Source organism: Pygoscelis adeliae, unplaced genomic scaffold, assembly GCF_000699105.1.
Source record: "Pygoscelis adeliae isolate BGI_AS28 unplaced genomic scaffold, ASM69910v1 Scaffold290, whole genome shotgun sequence".
Classification (NCBI taxonomy): Eukaryota; Metazoa; Chordata; class Aves; order Sphenisciformes; family Spheniscidae; genus Pygoscelis; species Pygoscelis adeliae.
The window spans coordinates 1,348,532-1,371,742 of NW_008823965.1; the positions used below are offsets into that span (position 1 = coordinate 1,348,532).

A 23,211-nucleotide genomic window follows, 5' to 3' on the forward strand; every position below is an offset into this window, starting at 1 on the left:
AAAGTTATCTTAGGAAAAACTGCAAGAGTCTTCACCAAACCCACTGCAGGTAGTTTGTTCCATGAACTGGACTCCGTCAATCAGACACAGCCCCACACACAAATCGGCCAATGCTAATAATAACCTCCACAGAGGTCAACAATTCAACTCGGTACTAAACTCTACTCTCCAATATGAAAAACAGTGTAAAAAAAAGAGCTATTTCCTCCCTTTCTTCTCTTTGCAAGTCTCTGCATTTTGGAAACTTGCAGCAGTACAAGGATAAACAAAGGGTTATACTTTATGGGAAGGAAAAGCAAATTGTTTTTCTGCTGTCCAAAAAAACAGCTGGAGTCAGCAGAACATCATCTACTAGGCAAATGAAAAGACAGACACAGCGTGACCTATCAAGCTCGGCCATCCAATCGTTACCAGCCTAACTCTCTTAAAGATTAACTTCTATTTCTTCTAAACTTCAAAACAACTGAGGAAAAATCCATTCTAAGCAACAACAGCAGCAATTTTAGCATGTTTACAATAGCAGTGAACATAATGAGAATGCAGAACTAACTGTCAAGAAGACCAAAGTTTCCAAGTTTTAATGACAGCATGGAGAGGTCATCCAAGAAAAGATCACTCAGGGAAAGTCCTTCCAAAAGCACAGCAAATCAAGCAAGTACTAAAAAACATCTGATCTTAGGAGAAGCTTTACTGGGACTATCATCCACAAAAATATAGGTGAAAGCCTACTGGAAACTATTTAAAATGTTTTTAAGTACACAGTTACTCTCTCCCTCTGTGCTTTATAATGACACACAGAGGAAATGCACTACTTTAAAGTTGTGAAAAGGCAAAAGCAGAAAAATACTATTTTGAAAGTCTGAATTGAAGTGCAAGTTTTTCTGCTAACTTGATTAAGTTCCTACACCCAAGAACTCCAACCAGTGCTGGCCTAAGCAACACTGATGAATAAGAAATGGGCTCCAGGCTCCCTCCGAATAGGGTCTTGGCTAACAGCCAAGGATTTCACGGGTAGCACCCTGGTACCTCATATTCTCTGCCTTGGTATTCCCATTTCCAAGATGCAAGTTTTACCTACGTTGAAACGGTACCATAGATAAATTCTTTAGCATTACAATTTCATAGTTTCTTTCCATCTTCTTTTTTTTTCATAACTGAGTTATAAAATTATAATCTAAAATAAGCATGGAGTTTGTGATTATTTGGATTCAGAGATGGTTTTAGCTTTCTTGCTGCTGTGCTGACTTTATATCTTTGGTTTTACTGAGAATACAGGAATCCTAGAAGTTACTTAAAGTTCTCCAAAGAGCTATACAAATGTTTGCTTAATGAGCGAGCAAAGAGAAGGCATGTTTATTTTACATTATTTTTCAATTACTTTTATGAAAATCTCTACCACCCTTTGGAGATTCATATCCATATGCCCATAATAAACAAAATCACCTCCCCTACTCATTCTGAAAACTCACACAAATATGCACTTCTCTGACTCTGGATCTTTCCATTGATCTATGCTCCTACAGAAAACTAAGGCTCCAGTCCTTTCCTTAAATTGTTTTTAAAAAGCTCATCCTCTAGCTTCAATAATGGCAGTGTGAATACACAGACAGCAGCCAAGAAGAGAAAAGCAACACATTCCTCTCCTCCCACTTAGCTTTTAAACAAACAGCACATGGGGAAAACACTGTTAAGAGGAACAGGGCCATTAAAAGTCATGTCAGCTGTAACAGAGATTAAGCCAATAAATCACAAAACATGCCACTATGAAAACTTGAACCATTTGTATCAGGGCAGCTCTTCATCAAGCTCCACAGCTTTTTCATGAGGGGAAAAAAGCTTAACAAAAAAAAAAAAATATATACACTCAAAAGCCCAGTATGGGATGGAGGGTTGGGGGCTAAACACTGCAGGGATTCCCAATATCCATAAAAACTTGGCAGTTCAGTACTTCACATTCAAGCACACAATCTTTGGAATCCCAGAGGCAATTAAAAGTCTACAGGCATCTAAGCTTTCAACAGCTTAATTCTTCAGGAGGACCAGAGCTGTGCATCTCTTACCCATGATACCTCTACAAGTCCAATCAATATCTTCGGATGTGTTCTATATATGTGCCCTTCTGATTCATGAAGTATGGATGATGTATGTGCTCTAAGGGACTCTGCATATATACCAAATATAATACATACCAACATGACCTGTTTAAAAAAATATGCAATGGAGGTGAAGGACCAGTACTTTAATAACAATTTTCCCCCAGAAGTGAGCATTATCATAGTTAAGGCTGTAATTTTTCCTCTTGGTCCTTCTTCAGAAACATCCTACACAGCCTGAATGGCTCCATTAATGAAGAGCTAGAGACAATCTTGTCATGACAAAGTATTCAGACCTAAATATGCACTAGAAGGCAACGTTTCTCTCTAGAAAAACCTGATTCTAACAGTCAGAACTTGTCTGAGCTAAGTCAGAACTTATTTTCAGTTTACGTTACAATGTACTCACAACTGAATATGGCTCCTTACCCAGAGTACAGCTACGTTTCCTTCTCAGACCTCACTAAAAAGCACTGTAAAATGACATGCAGTAAACTGTTGCAAGTTAACGTGCGAATGAATAAAGCTAAAAGGGAATGAAAAAGCCAAATCAGAAGCATCCAGAACATTACTTTTCTTCAAACACATCCCAACATGCTTATCTTAAGACACTACCGGTTGTTTTTTAATTTCACGGCATATTGTAAGAACTGTTATTCTCTAGACTTATTTTTATAGTCCAGAAACAAATAAAAAATTAGAAAAAAAAAAATCTGTTTGTGATATTTGCCAGACTTTCATCCCCTCTATCTTGACTTTGTTTTTACTCTTTAATGAAAACCATTTTTAGTAAGTTGTTCTTTTCTGTCTTTTTTTTCCTGTCAGTTTAATAGGAAAACTTCCTTTTTCCGTAATTTTCACTGCTTTCTTCTCCCCAGTTCTCTTTGATTTCCTCTGTACTGATACATACTCATCCTTTCTTGGTATCAGTTATAAGAATTATCCTCATAATTACTGTAACTTTTTTTTTTAATGGGTATTCCACACCTTGTATCTGTGAGGAATGCATACTAGCGTTGTCCAGTTTTATGTCAAGCTACTTCTCTGGGTGAGTGTTTATACAATATATGGGTATGGACAGTACTATTATAAAATCTTCTTAGGATTCTATCTCTGATCTCAAACCACGGAAGACATTGCATCTCTTTCGAGTATGATGAATATGACATTGGGATAGGATACAGTCAGCAAACGCAAGGAACGCTGGTCAGGGCAGAGATCTCCAAGGCTAACCTACATACTAAGGCAAAACTAAGTAAGTGAAACCTTGCTGAGAAAGCAGATTACTGGATAAACAAAGATTTTCCTGTTTCAGTGTGTAGAGAGGTTCATTAAAGATGACATATGCCATCTTAAGTGTACAGTGTTTTTAAACACAGTTTTCTGCGCAAATTCCAAAATGCGTAACTCTCTTCAACCAAAATTATTTGCCTTTAATCATTCGAGGTCTGCCAGATGTCACTTTAAAAATCTGTGAAGCAGTGGTATTGTATATTTTTAAATAAATAGCTACAATAACCTACTAAAGCTATGCTACTCTTCAGTCACTGGATGTAGCTTATAATCAATTAGTAATTTTTTTCTAGGTCTTATAGAATATACAGCACTACAGTAATAAAATTACAAAACTACATTCTTATGTCTTGCAATCCAAAGCAGCCAGAACAGATCCATGACAGAGGGTATACAATAAATAATGGGGTAGAGTGATACTGTTGTTGCAAAAGCATTGTTTATTCCAAGGAAAACAAATCATATAATTTGTTTTATCTAATATTTTTTGTTTGTTTGGGCTTTTGTTTTCTTTAGCGTCACCAAGCAAACCAAATTTATTTGTTTATAAACTGTATAAAGTAATATTGTTTATAAATTCCTCCGGGTTCCTTCTAGATGAAAGGCCCTATGTAAATGTTATTACTCTCACACTGTCACATACTTTCCAAAACTCTTCTATTGTCCTTGTACTTCCTTCTGTTTAAGTATCACCCATAAAGACTGAGCAAGAGAGCAAGCCAGCAGGATGCACCCTACTGTGAAATCATGCTTACCATCCAGGGCCTTTTTCTTTTTTCTTTTTTTTTTTTTAATCATAGTAGCATTATCACTACTAACACCAAAAAAAAAACCCCATCTAGAAATGAAGTGAAAAAGTAAAGCCACAAACGCTACATCTACTGTCATCACCTGCCTTTGCAGGGCAATATTCATAATACACGTCATGTTCACGACAGACCCAGCCCTGCAGTGAGTCGCATTTTGTGCCAGCCTCAATCGGAAAAAAAAAGGAAGAGCAGAATTCCCTCACACAAGCTTGGGGAAGGACCACAGATTTAATTTTTTATCATCATCATCACTGCTATTGTTGTTGCTATTATTACTACTACTACTACTACTATTATTATTATTACTACAGAGACCTCCTTCCCCTGTCATGGCAGTTTTAAGTATTTCACTGTTACTCTATAGGTCTAAGACCAGTACCAGAGCTGTTACTAAAAATATCTGTGGCCTTTTGTGTTCATTGGGCTTGGTTGTTTAATTTAGCACAAATTCGAGAGGATTTCAGGGTTTACTTTCTTTTTTTGTGCAGAGAATTGGACAGTGATAAATAATAATGTTGCTATAGAGGTTGTTGTTCCTGTACAGGACAATGTGAGTAAGATGGCTTTGTTTTGGCCTTTAACATTAAGGATTTGGGTGCTTTAGATAAAAATAACTTACACAGAAACAAACAGCACTTCCTGTTCTACATATAATCTTTAGAACTGTCAAACCCAGGAGATACGATAGATATACATCTTGGGTACCAATGCCTTATTTCTGTCTTTACGCAATTTTTCTGTTGTATTTACACTTTCCTGCAATATAGCAGAACACCCTGTAAGCAACGAAGACATTCATTTCCATAAATCTACCGTGCTGCCCTAAAGACCTTTTCAAAAAGTATTTCAACATTATCCTGTAATAGTGATATACTGATTCCCACATTCAGGAAAAAACGTTCTTATAAACAACGCTGTTAAAAAGCAAAAGCAAAGCAAGATCAAATCAACATTTCTCAGGGAAGGCAGTTACAAATTACACGAAGGGGGGGGTGTATGTATGTGTGTGTGTGCGCACGTGTGTGTATAAAAACAGCTTATATACAATTCACAGGATCATACTTGGCTTCTCTTCATGGATCAAGAAAAACACTGTGAAACAGGAGCTCGCTTCTCACCTGCCTTAAGGACTTTCGATCTAAACTGAAGACTTGTCTCCCTGCACAGACACAGGAATCCTATCAGTTATTGTACCATGTGGGACAGCCAGGATAAATACCACTCACTGACCACAGTTGAGAAGGGAAACATACAAACAGAACTTCATAAAGAACGTAACTCTTCAGGCATTAAACATTTTCATAAGACATCCAGCGTTCTTACTTCAAAGCAAAGAGATCAAACTGCTCCCTGTCTGCCGATCAGGGAAGAGGAATTCTAACAAAGCTAACAAAAACGTACAAAAAAAGTCTAGATGATTTCCAGATCAGACCTGTGACAAACTGAAACCACCGTATTATTTCTTGCATGTGAATGTCAGTGAACATAGGAATACCCCATCCAAACTGCAAATTAGAATATCAAGCACCGTTTGGTTTTGGGTTTTTTTTATTCATTTTGAGGTGCAGGTGGGTTGCATTTAATATATACTGAATAATTTTTGGCTTGTGGTTACGCAAGTCTTTTGAGACTTTCTATACAATAAAGTACTCTGACTAAAATCTGGAAAATTACCTCTTAAGGCTCTAGCTGTACAGCATCAATAGAAATGTGGTGCCAGCTAATGGCTGCAATAACTGTCTTCATCCCTAGAGAATAATGGATGGAGAATATATCAATATGAGGAGTGGAAGGGCCAGAGAAACTGAGCAGGCACTAGTTATCAGACACAAAGATGATGCCACATGCATGATGTTATCTGTGATAATCTTTACTTAGGGCCCAGGGGGTGGGAAGGATATTCTTTACAGAGAAGAAAGTATCCATCAGGCCATATTCATAATCATCAACGTTCCACTAAGTAAGCATTTTTGGAGAAGGGTTGAGGGAGCACTGATGTAATAGAAATCAATGAAATTCAGCTTTTCTGCATCTATTGTTTAGAGCAAAGTAGGGGAAAAAAGCCTGTACATCACTTTCGTTTCTGATCGTTCAGTCACGTGCAGTATTCAGAAAAAGACTCTGAAGGAAATCTTAACTGAACTACAATAAAACGCAACTATTTAAAAATCTATTTAAAATCCACACCTTGACATTCACAACTACCAAAGGAAACACATTCTTATTATAAGCATCAAATGAATTTTTTTAGTTTGGCCACGTGAGCACTTAAAACAGTGCAGGATGCAAAATTACCGTTTGGTTTTATCTTCCCCTTGATGCAAGTCCTTTCTTAATGAAATGGAGTTGGCTCCAAGCATAAGCACAGCAGAGAACGGCGTGCCATATGAAAGTTACCGCTATGAGTTCTTTGCAGACCGATGCTATGCCTTTCCTTAGCAGACATTTAAAAATAAGAATACCACACAGGATAGATTATAGGGTATCCTGGTAATTTTTCTACAATATCTACAGTATGTTTTCCCTTCAAGTTTAAGCACCTGTGTTAAATTCACACTCCAATACTGCAGCACCTGTACACTGAGTTTTTGTTACAAAAGGCACAAATAAAATGTGCTGGCTCACTGCCATTCAAGTCAAATCAGCACATTTCCATCTAATCACATGCAGAAAAAAAAGAAGATTAGTACTATGTCAAATCTCCTCAAGAAAAATCAGGAAATGCAGGAGTTAAACATCCTAACAGCAGCACAAACTTGACCATGTTCTACATCCTGAATATTTTATGGTATATTTATTACAACAATATATTAAGCAACACATTCAACCACAAAAACAGAAAGACAAATACTACTCATGTGCAACACAGCTGCATTAGCATTTCTGAGGAACACCAAACTTCAGAATTCCTGACATTGTTTTTAATTGTACATTCTGCATTTAGTTTCTATGTATAAATAGTCAACAAAATGGATGAGAGCTCCTGCTTAATTCTGTCTGCTTTTTAGCTCTCTCAATGAGGTTCTAAGGCTCCCACGCCACTTAGTTGATACGGATGGAAGATGTGATTTCCACATCATCACCAAATCTTCTTAAAAAAAAGATTTTCTGCGCAGTGGTTTACACAGTAACAGAAATGTCTTCAAAGAGCTAGTGATCATCATTTAATATTTTGGACCTTTTATGCCATTGCTTCTGACCAAAAGCAGTCAGATAACACAGCTGAGAATCTTCATGACGAAAAAGTCTCTGGGCAGGCAGTGACATTTTTACTGCCACTGTCCAGCTGAGGACAGGTCCAGATGGGTCACCGGCTGACTGTCCTGCAGAGCAGGGATGCTCCAATAAGGGAAACAAAGAGGCCCATAAGATCTTTTGCCAAGTTTCCTTTTCAAGGATTTATAATTTTCCAATTTAAACTGATACTGCTCTTTCCTAAATTAAAAAAAAAAAAAAAAAAGGCAAAAGAGTCCAGTTGCTGGCCAGTTGGCTGACTATCAAAAATCTATGCAGCTAACGAGGTAGCTCATTTACATCAAATTTCAAAACACATCAAAGGAACTTAAGCCTTTAAAGATATACTCTTAGGTCGAAGAGATTTCAGCACATACGAAATCTGAAAGCTTAAGACAAAAGCTTTACTGCAGCCTTCAACAAGCCAGAGCATAACTCCTGCTTGATAGCATAAGCTATAAAGTGAAACAACTAAGCTTCAAAATCCTCAGGAAAACTATTCGCCAGCACAGGTCCAAGAAACGCATTCATCTAGGAAAAAAGCACACGTCTTTTTGCCCAGTCACACCCCATCACTGGCCACGGGCAAGCCGGGGTGGCGACAGGGGAAGGGCTGCGGTGGCAGCAGCTCCAGCTGTTTGCCGGGTCCCGCAGCTTTCCAAAATGCCCAGTACAGAATGAGGCGTGTCTTTAACCGAGCTTTGGAACCCAGAACTAGAACAAAGTTTGAGAACATCTTTACTTTCTCGTATTAAAAACACAGCACAGCTGGAGAAATTTACCATGAATAGTGACATTTCAGGAGTTTGGTTTTTCAAATACTTTGCTAAATATCTGCAAAAGCTTTATTTTATCCTCTTTAAATTCCACCGCTGTTTCACAAAAATGCACTCCAAATCAAAAGTTATGGTTAGGAATAGAATATCCCTGTTCCTCAAAATACAGTTCAGTGGATTAATTTTTAAAACCAAATTGCAGTACCTTTTTAAAAAAAAAAAACAAACAATAACTGGAATTAGAAAAGCACGAGAATTGTCAAAATACACACTTAATTGCATTTTTTAAATTTTTTCATCTAAAATTAAGCAAGGCTTGTACCCTCATTCTCTTTGGTGGAATAAAAAGGAGTGAGGAATAGGACACAAACAAGTCTTTTCCCATTTGGCTCTCTTCACTGAACCCCAGCAGATTCCTAGGATCTTACAGCCATGCATAGGAAGAAACTGACACCTATTGGCAGCTTTAATATTACTGCATAAAGCTGCTTTTTTTTCAAACTATTACAAGAAAGAGCTTCTCCTAAGTAGATTTTTCTTTAAAAATACACAGATAACATGAAAAGACAATTTAGAACTTTTCCCACTGTGACCAAAAATACATCCAGGAAATTTCAGATTCTCCTTTTTAACAATAAAACCCTGATCCTTCCCAAGTAAATTATGATCCCTCAGTAATCTACAGATTTTAAGAGGCAATTCTAACTGATAAACAGTAACACTAGTCACTAACTGCTTGGAGAGATAACGATTTTAATTTTTTCTCGCTGTTTAGCATTACACAGACACCACACACAGTCTTGGGAGCAGGTAAATAACATCCTATTCTAACCACATCCAGTGACAGAGCAGAGCACAAGCAGTAGAAAACACACCGTTTTTCTCTACTAACATATCAATTACTGTGTTACAGATGTTGGGGCAGCAAAGGGACACTTACAGTAGAGCTTTTGGAGAGCACCTTACCCATAACAATCAATTGCCTCCTATTGAGAGGCAAGTTGTGGGGTACAGAGGGACAAAGGGGACTCCGAGCAAACAGTTGTTTGCTCAAGATATATGCAAAAGCACCTGCAGGCAAACACTTGCCTATAGTTTTTTTACTGCAACACTTTACTGACCTGCTTGAGCTTTGGGGCCAGCTAAAGTGAGGACACATTAAAAAAAAACTAAAACAATAACGTACCTGGGCCTAAGGAACAACAAAAAATGAAAAGTGGGCAGGTCGTTGTCGATGTGTTTTCAAACTGCTGCTTATGAGTAAAACCTGAAACTTTTGCACATATTTGTGCAAAATGAACAACAGAATTTTTCAGCTGCCTATGGATGTCAGTGTAGGTACTCTTCACAACAGTGAGATGTTCGTTACAGCAACAATAAATATGCAAAAGAGCCAAAGTAACACTTGGATCTTTTTTTTGGTGTTTTTTTTCCAAAGCAACAGATTTCCTGAAACTCCAAATGAAGTCATGGAGACCTGCTTTGAGGATTTAGAAAGAAAAACAACAACAAAAAAATCTGTTTTATCTCACTCCACCACTAGAGCAAAAAGACTGAACTCTGTTAATAATTATACATACTTGTAACGAAGAATTTTTTGGTGAAAGTACAGCTGTCAAAGGCGGCAATTTTCTCTTGCAGGACTACAACAAGTATCCTGAAAACACAGAATGGAATGTGTACTTTAAACATTAAATGCATTGGTTTAAAGATTCAATATCTAAATGTAATTATTTCAAAAGCATCAATATAAATTCTACAGTGATAAACTGCCAGGTTACCAATACATGGCAGTTATTGAGGATTCTCTCTCATCCCAACCACATAACCTTCATTTCAGGAAGTACACAGATCTGATACAGAACAACACAGCATATTTATGATATACCTCCTGCAGTAAAAGCTCCATTAAAAAGAAAGAATGGAATTGCAAGGATCCTGAATTACTTTCAGTGACTCAAATAACAATCAAATCAACAATCGGTAGAACACAAGCTAAATTTGAAATAATCCCATTGCCCATCTCATTGCAAATTTATTAAACCATCTTATTTACTAAAAGCGGGGGTTTTCTTTCATACCAAGAACATCAGCACACAAATACAGCTGAGAGAAGCAGGATTTGTGTCAATTAGCAAAATTACAGGTGTATGTTTATGTATTCACTTGTACACATACACACTTTTATTGTAAAAAACCTGTTCATTACTTGAAACCAAGTAACAGACCAAAAGCCACGTGATAACTATGCATGAAACACCGTGCTGTCTAAATTAAGAGGCCAAATCTGGAAAGTCAAGCATCTTGAAAGCTTTGTAACTAGGAGACATCATCTACATTGATGACTTCCCAAAACTAAGTTCTTAAACTCTTGAAATGAAAGAACCACCTGGAAAGCTGACAAATAAACAGATGAAATCTACCAGCTATCTGGAACATTTAGCCATATGACATAATTAATAATCTGATTATTTTCTCATTAGGAAGAATGAGAGAGTATTTTTTTAATTAGCTGACAATATGGAACATTATTAAATGCTGTTCTAATAGTTTCAATTGTAAAGATGAGATGTGGCAAAAAATCAATTTTATCTCTGACTAAAATACACACCTAATGCTTTATCTGAAAATTATGATTGCATATTACAGTATAGAATAATGTTTAAAAAGATGGTGAATCACATCAGTGTCAACACATACCCTTGGGTACAGGGTGATGCTTATCTCCCATCAGTGTGAAAACCAGCCATTAACTCCTCTTTTTTTTCCTCCCTATTTTTAACTGTTTAGCCACAAGAACACCTCCTTCTTATTCCATGAAAGCTCAATACCTGTAAGACTCTTTGGTGAAGGACTACACTAAAATAAAAATATATACCTTACCCACGTGCTTGCTGATGTTTTCAGATATATAAATAAGTTTTGAGTCACAATTTCTACCTACAAAACGGTAGTCATGCTCCTCCAATGGGCATGATTTATCTGTGTGTCTGCTATTGGATTTTACTACTGTTTTTACCAACACATTTACCAAAACACTTAGATTGCATCTGTAGTTCCCAAGGTAACTCCTGAAGCCTTTTCATCAGGCTGGTATAACGCTAGCCTTTCTGTTTGTCTAATACAGAAGCTGATTAAAGCAATAAGCTCTGTTCTGTATCTCGAATTCTTTCAGGTCTCTTTGGTTTATAACATCTCATCCTGGGACGTTGTCACTGCTCTGTTTATCAGTACGCCTCTATCTAGAAACAAGAAGCAGCACAAGTTCTTGGAAGGGAGGTAGAATCAAGGGACATTTTCGGACAGAAGTCTTTCATAGTCACAGATTTGCAGACCTAGAACGGGAAGCACACGTACACTCTCAACTGAGCAACTTACTTGGCAAAAGTAAGAAGAGGGCAGAATACATAACTCAACAAGGGGGATTCAGATGCATTAAGTCATACAAGAAACTCATGTAGGATTTTTATTTGCTTGTAGCGCTCATTGTGAAAAAGATGCTTCCTCACCCCCTTCTGATTTATAAATCTCAATTTTGAAAAGTTATAAACTCTGCATATATAAATTAATATTAGTTTTGGACAAAATAGTATAGTTAAACAACATATCTTCCAATTGCTTAAACTGCAGGAGAGAAAAACAAAAGAAAATGTATCAATTCCAACTTCTTCCACAAGGCCTAAAAGAAAGTTAACCAATGAATAATGGAAAGACTTTGAATGCATGTGCAAATGTTAAGTATATATAGAAAACCTGTGTATGTTTGATTGTAATATTTCCCAATCCTGCAGATTTTTGTTTTCTACTCTTTGAAGATGTACTGTCTTTCTGCATAAATGAAACCTACCAGATGGATGATTCTAGAGTATAAATACATAAATAATAAACAGTTTTCCTTTCTTCTGCAACTGAAGTTTTACTTTAAATTCAAATTTTGGACTCCATTAGTCTATAGTATGGTTAACGCACCATTAGCACTGCACTTGGCCACATTTAATGCATTTGCAATCTGAAAGAGCGAGCTTTCCTTGGATCATAACAGAATTCGATACATTCCAGAAAAGCAGCTACCCTGGATACAGCCACACAGCTTTGAAGTAGCTTTTCCATTTTTACCACTTAGGAAAAGAAACATTAGCACCTGGAAAGACTTTTTAGTTGGGAGAGACTTTGAACGATGATTTGCCTTTTGACTGTTTTTACAATTGGATTTCTCTTCTGCTAGGAGGCCAGACTGGAAAGATTTACTATCATCACACTGTACACAAGGGAACTTTAAATTTTTCAAGGGACAGTTGCACAGATAAGTACTGAACTCCTTCTGACAGCTTTTAAAGGAACAGTGATCTATTCATGGCACATAACTCTCACCAACTCAACTACTTCAGTGAAACTATTTTTTGATATAACAATCATACCCACATCCTACAATAAGCAGATTGATGGGGATTTAAGAAAACCAACCACTACCATCCTTTACTTCTTTAAACATTTACACCATCAAAATATTCTCCTCATTATTAGGTTAGTTGTGGTAATAAAGGTGTTTGTTCAGTAGTACTACTTTTCTTCTGTAACTTCTACTTGACCTAATGTAGTCATTAATGTTTAGATTTTGATGGTACAGTGATAGACAAATGTCTGTTTAACAAAACCTTTGTGGCTTCTAGGGTTGGGGGAGTTTTGGGGTTTTTTTTAATTTTTTTTCCCCTGTCCAATCTCCAACACTGCTACCTTCCCTTAGTTGCATGAGTTCAATACACGCTCATATTCTTTTATGGTCTTCACAGATGCAAGCATGCTACCTACTGCCATACAAAACAGGCACGTGAAACGTATCATTCTGATGTTTCGTTTTGTTCTTAATGATTTATGTTATTATGCCACCTTCCTTACTGAAGTACCATCAATTCCAGCAAATAAATACATATTGTCAAAGAAAGGCAGCACTTTCTTCATTCAGCGCTCTACCTTTAGCACAGGAATCATATTCCACAACTTCCATAAGGTACCTCAAGACATACAGTGACTAATAACAGTAATAGCCAGGTGGAAGGAAGCACTGAAGTAAGCAGCACAATCATGGACTTTGACCAAAGTCACTGCATCAAACTCTCTCATCAGGAGTACCAAGGGATGATCAAGATCCTCACGTAGGGATCCCGGGTTTTCTCTTCTGTCTTAAAAAGTAACTACAAGGGTGTTCGGCTTTGCCTGTCTTGGAAAGATGAAGATCTGAAGTTAATGCAGAAAAATTTGAACTCTCAATTCTATGGAAACAAGGTATTTTCAACCTGACACTCAGCCATTTTGTCTCAGAAGTTAGGTGACGTTATCCCAAATAAGAGATGCTGCTTTGTTATTTGACTCACGGGAACATTATTTTCTATAGACCACAGACTGCACACTAGGATTTTTTTGGATGTGCAAGAAGGCAATATATCTGGCAGAACAACAGAACACAAAGAAAAGAGACAAACTCTGTAGTGCTCTATACTGTTTAAACTCTCGATGATCCCATTTCTCCATCTGTAGGTGGATGACAGAGGATTCCAATGATTCCTGCTCACCCTCATCACAACTGCAAGAAGCTTAAATGATTTCAGATGTAAAATGTTTTGAGCTTCTTGTATGAAAGCCATTGGAGAAGCATATTGTCGTACTCAAACTGAAATATTACTTGAGAAATGGAGAACCAAAGCTATGCTTACAGGAAAGTCAAAATAATAAAGTCAGGGAGCACATACGCCAGAAATTGTATTCATTACTGAAATTTTACATGCCCTAACACAGAAAGAATGTATAGTAAACATCCTTACCTTTTATTGCAATGCAGATCATAGATAGGAGTTTTGAACTGTATGGACTTGACCATCTCTCCTGTTCGCAAAGAATAAAGGTCCACACAGCAGTAAGGTGGGCTTGTGCTACAATAAATAAAAAAGATTTTAATGGAATGAAGGATTTTTCATAAAATTATTTTAAAATTATTTCAGCCTCCCTGTATTATTTAGCACACTAAGTGAAAAATCCAGCAATATGAGCAGAATGCTGGAGAACAAAGGCTCAATATAAGCCTTCCACATTAAGGGAAGGTGCAACTAAAATTGAATTACGACATCCACAATGGTCAAGAACCTGTATTGTGCAAACAATTATCAAGCACTTAGTTTCCTTTGTCACAAATAAGACTTTGGAACATCAGATCTGACCAGCAAAATACAAGCCATTTGATAGGCATGAAGTTTTAGACTACATTCTAGTTACTTAAAACAATATTCCGCAGAGTAACACTTTCCTAAAGTGAGTACTTACTTCACTCTATGCAACAGCTGAATCATATGACTTGATTTGATAGAGACACATTACACAGAATTTACATTACATCTCTGATGGACTTTTGTTTGAACTATATAGATCTTTTCAACTGCTTTGTGTCACTTTTATCATTTTAATATAAATAAAACTCTAAGGCCATTTCTTAATAAAAAGGCTTGCTTTCTTTTGAGAGGGAGAAAGTGCTGAGTGTTCCGATAGGGTTGAGGAAGGTAGTGGTGGAAACCATTTTACAAGCTGAGGAGAGGCTTTGATGTGGCAGTTCTTTTCCATAACACCTTTTTTTCCCCCTCCAAGAACGCATTAAAATGTTGGCTACTTCTAGGTCAATGAATAAGAAGGAGCACAAATTGCCAGCTGTACAAACATATACTAAGTATTGGTAAAAGAGGGTGTTTCCCCTTGCCCATATCTGTTTTATTTTACAGAGTTTAACACAATTCCTGACACAACACTTGCTTGTCTTTTGGATCTGCTCAAGCTGCTTGAGAATTTTCCGGAGAACTGGAGTACAAATGCCAACTGTTTACCCCAAATGCCTCAGGATAATAAAGTGATACATACAATAAGTATGCAGCAGAGAAACAATATATGCACAGAAAGACAACTGTCAAACAAGTAATGGAAAAAATAAGTTTTGACATTTCGCCTACTGAAATTCTTCCCAAAATATACATTTTTCTAGGCACATACCTAGGCTAATAAGTAGAGGGTGCTATTTATTACTTTTAAGCACTTCAAAGGCCCTTCAAAAACACTTTTAAAACAGTGAGACTCAAGTGTAGTAACTTCACATTAGAAGCTCATTGCTGCTAGAAAAAGCAAAAAACCACAGCAAGGTCTACGCACAAACTTTTTTTTTATTGAAGTACATTTATTACCTACAGGAAATTATTATTTTGATAAAAGGGTACATAGATTCTTAGTTCAAAACAGAAATCACAGAAGCTGATATAGCTAAAATTGTACTAGCATAATTGATACCGATTACTACTTCCATGTAAGCCTGTGTTGAACAGTTCCATTTTGACTGTTTGACTTGACATATAGCTACCTACATGACTACAACTCAAGAGTATGTACCTTCTAATATGTATTGCACCAACAAAATTATGGGTTATAATCCTATCACTCAAATGAATAATTATTATGATGTCATACCTTCCTTTTGGCTGATCATGGTAAGACTATTCTACCAATGCTTTTTTAAACTGCACTGGCTAAAAAAACCGAACAAACTTGAGTTCCAAGTGCTAATGATCAAGTAGTACTACGGACTAGGTTAGAAGTACTCCGAAATTCTACCTAGCTCAATTCAAAAGCCCTCCTTCCAAATGTTATCTTTCTTTTCATTCCATGGTACACTGCAATCTATGATCAGAAAAAAATACGTTTGAGGATGCTCCTAGGACATAATCAGCAGAAACAAATGGCAATAGCAAGAAAGTCACGCTTGTAGTCCTTTCTTATTCCATAAGAACTCAGCATTATCACAAGTCTTCAGATAGCCAAGGATGGGAAAGTCCCATTTTTTGGCTAAGTGCTTTATCTACCAACTATGACACAAAAGGGTGGAAGCACAAGCGCTTGCTCTTTCTTTGGCAAGCTTTTCAAAGGTGGAAAGGTATAAAAAAGTTTCAATCACTAGAAAACACTTCTCTCTGCCATTTCCTTCTGGTTATTTTAGCTCCTCTCCCTGTTCAAAGTAATGGCTGTTATGAACCTCATTTGCTACTGAGCACTCTCAATTCATGAGACACAACATTCAGTGAATTAACGTAATTTAAATTCATAAATTCTACTCCAAAAGCTGTGTACCTAAACAAGGAATGATACAATGCTGGGATCCATAATGTCAAGTTCTTTTTCGATTAGGCCTCAGTAACAACTCAACAACATCTTTTCAACTTGCTGGGGGGGTGGGGGAAGTGGGGGGGAATCAAGGATTTTAATTTTATTGTTCAACAGAACACCATATAGCAAGGATTCTCCAACACTGCAAAATTTCATTTCTTTTCCAAAGACATTATTTCTCAACAATCCTAAAAGCATGAGCCTTTTGAATGGTCTTTCTTTACCCTCTTCTATATCTCCTCAGCTAGCAGCAAGATCAATTCGTCTAGAACAGGAGAATGAGGATTACAGACACAGATCTAAGGATTTCATTTAGCACTTAAAGAATAGTAAGAGTGCCTTGATTAGCCTACACTACTCACAAGCAGTAACAAGAGCTATCCTTCCCTCCTCCATTTCAGTGATGTCAAAAGCCCAGGCTCAGTGGTTCTGTGCACTTTCCTTCCCAGCCTCTGATACGCAATGGATTCTATATTGACCCATTTTAGCATATTAAATCAACAGAAAAATAACACTTTGTCTTTTCTTTCTCCTCTAGAGGGAATTCTCCCCCAGGTTAGTTCACCAAAAGGCCTCAGTGAAAGGTCTAACAAGCATGGAAGCAAGAAAGGAAGTAGAAGCACATGAATTGAGCAATAAAGGATGTGCAATAGGGCTGCAAAAGCTAGAACTGGCTTGCCACCACAGAGTTGCAGCACAATGCAGCTTTTTCTGACGCTTTATGACCTCCACTGAACTACTCCTAATTCCTAATCTTCTTGAAACGGAGTTCAGGGATTTCTATGGCCCACGTTGCAGAGGAAGTCAGACTCAATTACAGTGTTCCCTTTACATTCTTAAAGTTAAAAATCTAGACTGAGTCCTGGATATAGCTCTTAAAAGCTAGACATCTCAACTCCTTTTAACTCATTATTTAAGAAGAATTTGAACCCAAACTCGCCAAGATCAAAAAGCAGAGGATGAATGTGTTTCCTTTCTTCCATAACATTTATACCACATATGTTATTTCATTATCCTGTTATGTTACCACATAGCAGGAAGATTTACACTAAGCAAGATGCCCCATTTAAATATACAAAAAATTACTGTGTTCAGTAAGACAACACATCATTATTGATAAACATCCTGGAGTCCTTTGCAGGATCCCTAGAAAAATTTACTTAGGCATAATGCTTTGTTCTTAATAATTTTCTTCACTAAATTATCAAGCAAATCCACAATCAAATAGTAAATATTCAAAATGACACCACCTATGAGAACAAAAAAAGATAACATTTAGTGTAATCAATATATTTCAATTTGAGATACAAAACCAGAAGTATCCAAACTGCCACAGAACACCACACCAAAACCACCACAGATTGCAAGACAGAGCCCCACAAACTTGCAAAAGCATGTCTTGACAATTGGAAGTTCTTGGAACCCTTAGAATTGTACGAAACTAAAGTTACCACATCTTGCTCTGTTTCAGAAATTACCATTCATTTCATCAGAGGATCATATAGACATTGTAAGCAAATGTGCTTGAAATATACTAGTTGATGGCCTATCTATCCTAGGCTATGCTAACAAACCAGCATCCTTTGGGAGAAAATAAAACAAGGAGACTTCTGGCTAAGAAGCTTTTCTTCTGATAAACTGAAGGTTCCTGCAAGTCTCATTGATGAGAAGGGCTCCGATCATATGTCAGTGTACCAGTGATGATTACATGAAGGGAAGAGATTAAGACAGGAATGTGAAAACACTGGTTTTTGCAGTTCGGTAATAAGATTAAGTCTGTTGCAAATAAAATTCTTGCACATTACTCCCACAGATTATCAACAAATTTTTGTTATGTATCCTGATTGTTAAAATAGCTGCTTAATGCAGAGATATCAACAACTTCTTTAAAAAGTAATGGGCATAAATTCACCAACAACTTCAAAATGTTGGCATTAATAAATATACAAATACAGTCAGGCTCTTGTATCTTCTTCTATTTGACTGTTGCAGTGCAGGGATAGAAGAAAAATAACAGATGCCTTGTACAGCTGGCACTTGAATACATCTGTGCTTATGCATCACGACATAACTATCACCTCTTCACAGATTTGCTAGCAATGAGTCACACCATTTATAAAAGCTCTGTGTAAAATGTTTGCATACAGAGACAAACATACTGTACAAAAAACACACACTTTTTATATGGGGAAAAAAAAAGCAGACTGATGGAACCAACATGAGGCCAAAATTTTCTGTGCCTAGAAAAATGTTACTCTGCCACAAGTCTTTACTTTCCTCCCTGCTGCCTCTCCCTACTCTGCCACGTGATGAACAACATCCCACTCAAAGAGAGAATGGACATCAGTTACAGAATGGCCGCATGAGTCCAGAAAGAAAAAAAAGAAAGTTTGAGGCGTAAAGCTGAAACAGAGCTTTTGCTGAAAGCTGACCACCGGTCTTTATAAGGTATTCTTTACGTGAGGCATTTTCCAGTTAATTGTGGCATTTAAAAAAAAAATCATCTTAGAATGGAAGCTGTTTGGCCAACATGGTATAAAATATACAATGATGCACTATCTTCACAAAATATAGGGCTAGAATCTTTAGAAGAAGAGGTCAAGGGAAGCATTTCCATCTACCTACCTTTTTTACTCTACATGTATACAACATAAGTTTGATGAGATACACAATGATGTCACTTGGGAACAATGACAGAAGTTATGGCATCATTACACATTTCAGATAGTAATAAAATTGCTAAAATAGTAATTACAACCTTCATTAGGGAAAAGTATACAGTTATACAGGACATTGTTACAGTAAAATTATTTTCTATCACCTACACTCCTTTACACAGGCTCTGTAAATTTCTTTTAGAAAACAGTCAATCAATTATTATTAATAGCGAATGTGTTAATGTATTAAAATGACGAAATGAATGAAAACTTCAGAAGAAGCTGAAATCGTATCAAATTATCAGTGAAATCACATGAAGCGATCACACGGACTGATCTAACAAATATAGAAAAAACTATCACTTCTCAGGAACATGAGATTAGAAGGATTCTAAGCAGTATCAGTATTACAAATAGCCTATCAAAGCTTGTCACAAAGAAAAACGTTTTAAAGATTAGTTAACCTCAACATTTGTTGATTCAGTTGTTATGCCTTCATGTTCTTTAGTAAAGACAACGTAGCTGTCCGCAGAGAATCACTACAGCATTCTCTATCCAGAGTCTTTTTGGTAACTTGTCTTCACGTGATGGAACAAGGGAAATAGCTTATTTCCAGCTGCTATGTATAAATTGATCCTCGTCTAAGGTACCACTCTGCAGTACGCTGCATGTCGCTCTCGCCTGTTGAAACTGCATTACAATGAGCTCCATCTTTCTCTAATTACACAAAGAATTACATTACATCTGCCTTGTTCTGTACCCTTACAAGGCAGTTTCTTTCTGTATTTACTCAGGACAAATATTGCACATATTAGCAGTAGGTTTTCTGGAGTAATGATCCCTTTCTTTCTCTTTTATAGTTTCCACATTAAAAAAAAAAATTCTTCCTCTTCTTCCATCATGTATTGACATTCCTAATGTGCAGGGCAACATAGAGAGTTTTCTATAATGGAAAAAAAAGCATGAAGAACTTCTACTCATCAGCATACTTGATCTAACATACGATAAAAAAGTCTTTCATTTAATCACTATTCCAGTTTTGATACTTCCAGGCATTATCTGGCAAGTTATTTAAACAACACCCAACAAATTCATATTCAAATTTGATGGGATTGGGCTGTGAAATGGTATGAGTTGCTACTGCACAGTATACGGGAGCAGCTTAATATAATCTCTGCTGACCTCAACAGAACAATGTCCATTACCTTCTGAAGCTAGATACAAAAAACCCAGATATGACAAAAATTACAGAAAATGTCTTGCTAAATATAGCTGACTAATTTATTTTATTAAAGACTAAAATGGTATTTGTTACTGCAGCAATTAGAGAACACTGCTTCCTAGCAGCTAGAAAATGCTATTTACATGCCTTGGAGGCCAAATCTTGCTTTCCTTACACATGAGTACCAACTGCTAGAAAAAGTCAAAAATCCACAAGATGGAATTACATCCCCTAGGAAAGGCTAGTAACATTTAAACTTAAGAGAAACTTCAAGCCTTCTAGTACATGTTATGCAGATCAGTAAATTTAACAGCAATCACTAAACCAGCTTCAGACAGCAGGTCACATACTTCCAGTCAAAAACAATCTGACTTTTATCATACAGTTATATAGTTACCACTAGTTTACATAAAAATAAAATGATGAATTAAAAAAAAAATCTGGCAATTATTCCATCACAATTTGTCTGTTATCTTTAAAGTTTTGTTTCACAAAAAAAAAAAGCTCTATTTTAATGTGTTTCGAAATTAGGTCAGGTGACTGGTTTTATTATTCTATTCTGAAGTACAATTTAGTTTTCAAAATCATAACCTTTCACTGTTTCTAAAAAAATATAATCATTAGCGTATGTCTGTTACTGCACTGCATGTTCCCAGACTTACTTTCCATTGTACTATGGCCACACTAGTACCATTCTTCATCATTCCCATATATTTCTCTCGTGGTTTTATTTATTTGCATGCAAATTGCAATAGTCATTTTTTCAAGCCCAGCAGACCCAACATAGAAAATAGTCTTATTTTTAATTACTTTCAGTGTCTTTAATAAAAGAGATAACAATATTAAAACTTATCCTGAGATCATACTCAAAAAACCCTAATAATACAACAATCTCTTACTAGAGAGATTGTAATACTTACAATCTGTGGGATTTAACATTTACAGAAACATTTAAACTTTTTTTTTTAAATTTCAAGTGCCTTAAATAGAATACAGCTTCAAAACATATTTTACAAAAGACAGCTTATTTTATTGTCAAGTCAGAAGGGACCATTACATCACCTAGACTTTCTGTCTAATGCAGGCCATTAAGTTTCACCTAAATATCTATTCTTATACCTAGCTCAAATGCTTTAAAAGCAGTTCAGCCCTGGCACCAAACAACACGTCACACGTAGAAAACAGGAGAGAGAGAAGTGACAGCAAGTGCAAGGAACTGGCTGGACAACATACGCCCAGATGATCTGTACAGCAAGCTACTCCAGAAAGATTTTTAAAAATCACTACTCTTTAATGCCTCAGATCTACCAATAAGTTACTGGTAAAGAAAAAGTTATTTCCATATAGGAATGAGGAGGACCCTGACAGTGACACAAATACAACTTTCTAAACAGCAGTGCAGTGGTTAAGATTATCCAGTAACCTGTTCTAGCTGTGGCCACTCTCTGATGCTTCACAGAAGGGGAAGAAGAGCAAAACAAAACCAGAGTACACAGTACAGAGTTAATTAATCGTATATTGGAAAAATTTCTTCCCGAACCTTTACACTGGAAATTTGAAGCATGAGATTTGATTATGATCTTTGTAGTAATATTATGAGCACGTTGAGACCGCAAAGGCAATTCTGTTCTCCTCAAGGCCCCCGACGAAGGTTTGCTCAGATTAACAGATTTCAATACTAGAAGGATCACATCTTTCCAGGCCACGCATCAAACGTCCCAGAAGCTCAAAGAAATTATTTTTTACCAAGCAACCTAATCTTGTCTTAAAAGACTGTGAGCAACAATGAGTCCTCTATTTTTATGGTAAATTGTTCCAACATTTGAATAATTTTATTTTTATGAAATTACTTGTTATTGCAAGATAGCATTTGTACATACTCTGCTTTTCAGCTTTTATGTCTCTGTCAACAACACAAAGAAGCTCACTGAATTCAGTTATCTTTTCCATAAGTCAATAAGCATCCAAAGCAATCCAGTTGCTAATTAATCTGCGATAGCAAAAAACATTTTTAAGCCTTACGTTGTAAGGTTTGTTTTCCAGCCCTAGCACATATTTGCAGTCCTCCTCTGAGCTCTCTTCAGTATTGCAATATTCTCACCTTCTTTCTGAAGGATGCATACCAGAATAAAAACTCTTAAAAAAAAATATATATGTATCCAAGGATTGCATTATTTATTCCTTGAACACCACTGCAGAAAGAGCTTTCATTAAGACTTTCACCATCTAGTCCCCTAAAACTCCTTGGCTCTCTGCATCCCAGCTTTTCACAATAAAAGCCTGAAAACTCAACTCTAAGTAATTTTCTTACTTCCATTCACGGTATTTAACAGATTCATTCAAAATCAGGAAAAGCAGAGTAACGTTTCTGAGAAAGTGACACTTCCTAAAAATGTGTGTGTAGCAGTGAAACACAAAGCAGCAGAGACATTTTAAGTGTACCACAAATTGCAAAAAACATGGAAGCACTTAGTTTTAAACAAGAAAAACCTGTACCAATCTTAGACACATGTTACTAAATCTAATCCTTTAAATACAAGAGAGGAAATTATTTGATACAGCACTAAAATATTTGTGCTAATACCAAGAGATACAAACTTCACTCTTCTATCTTCCTCAAAGATTTTGAGCAAGTCTGTCGGTCTAGTAAAAAAAGTTCCATCTTATCCTCTTACCTCACCATCTTCATAGTCTCACGGGCATATAACAAAAATATTTTCAAAAAGTCATCAACTCTGCAGAAACCATTTTGTTACAGGTAAACTACAAGTCTCAGCCTGAATTTAAAAAAAAAAAAAAAAGACATACCAGAAGAATACCACATTGTTCGCTCATGTGTGGAAAGAAAAAAAGATGGACTCGTGTGATTGTGCCAAAACAACTACTAGACAAAAAGTAGTACAGCCATCTGTGCATACAATATGCAAATAAACCACT

General features: G+C 36.5%; 1 protein-coding gene across 8 annotated transcripts in view; it reads right to left on the reverse strand.

Moving 5' to 3' along the window:
* BCAS3 (breast carcinoma amplified sequence 3) overlaps positions 1-23,211 on the reverse strand; it is a 373,363-nt gene that overhangs the window by 307,650 nt on the left and 42,502 nt on the right. For all 8 annotated transcript variants that reach the window (XR_663607.1, XM_009323994.1, XM_009323979.1 and 5 more), the window contains exons 7-8: positions 14,025-14,132; positions 9,786-9,862 (exon numbers count right to left, since the gene is read on the reverse strand). Coding sequence is in view for 7 of the 8 variants with exons in the window: in XM_009323994.1 (XP_009322269.1) it covers positions 9,786-9,862; positions 14,025-14,132 (185 nt within the window). In the remaining variant the exon portion in view is untranslated. The remainder of the gene's footprint in view (positions 1-9,785; positions 9,863-14,024; positions 14,133-23,211) is intronic.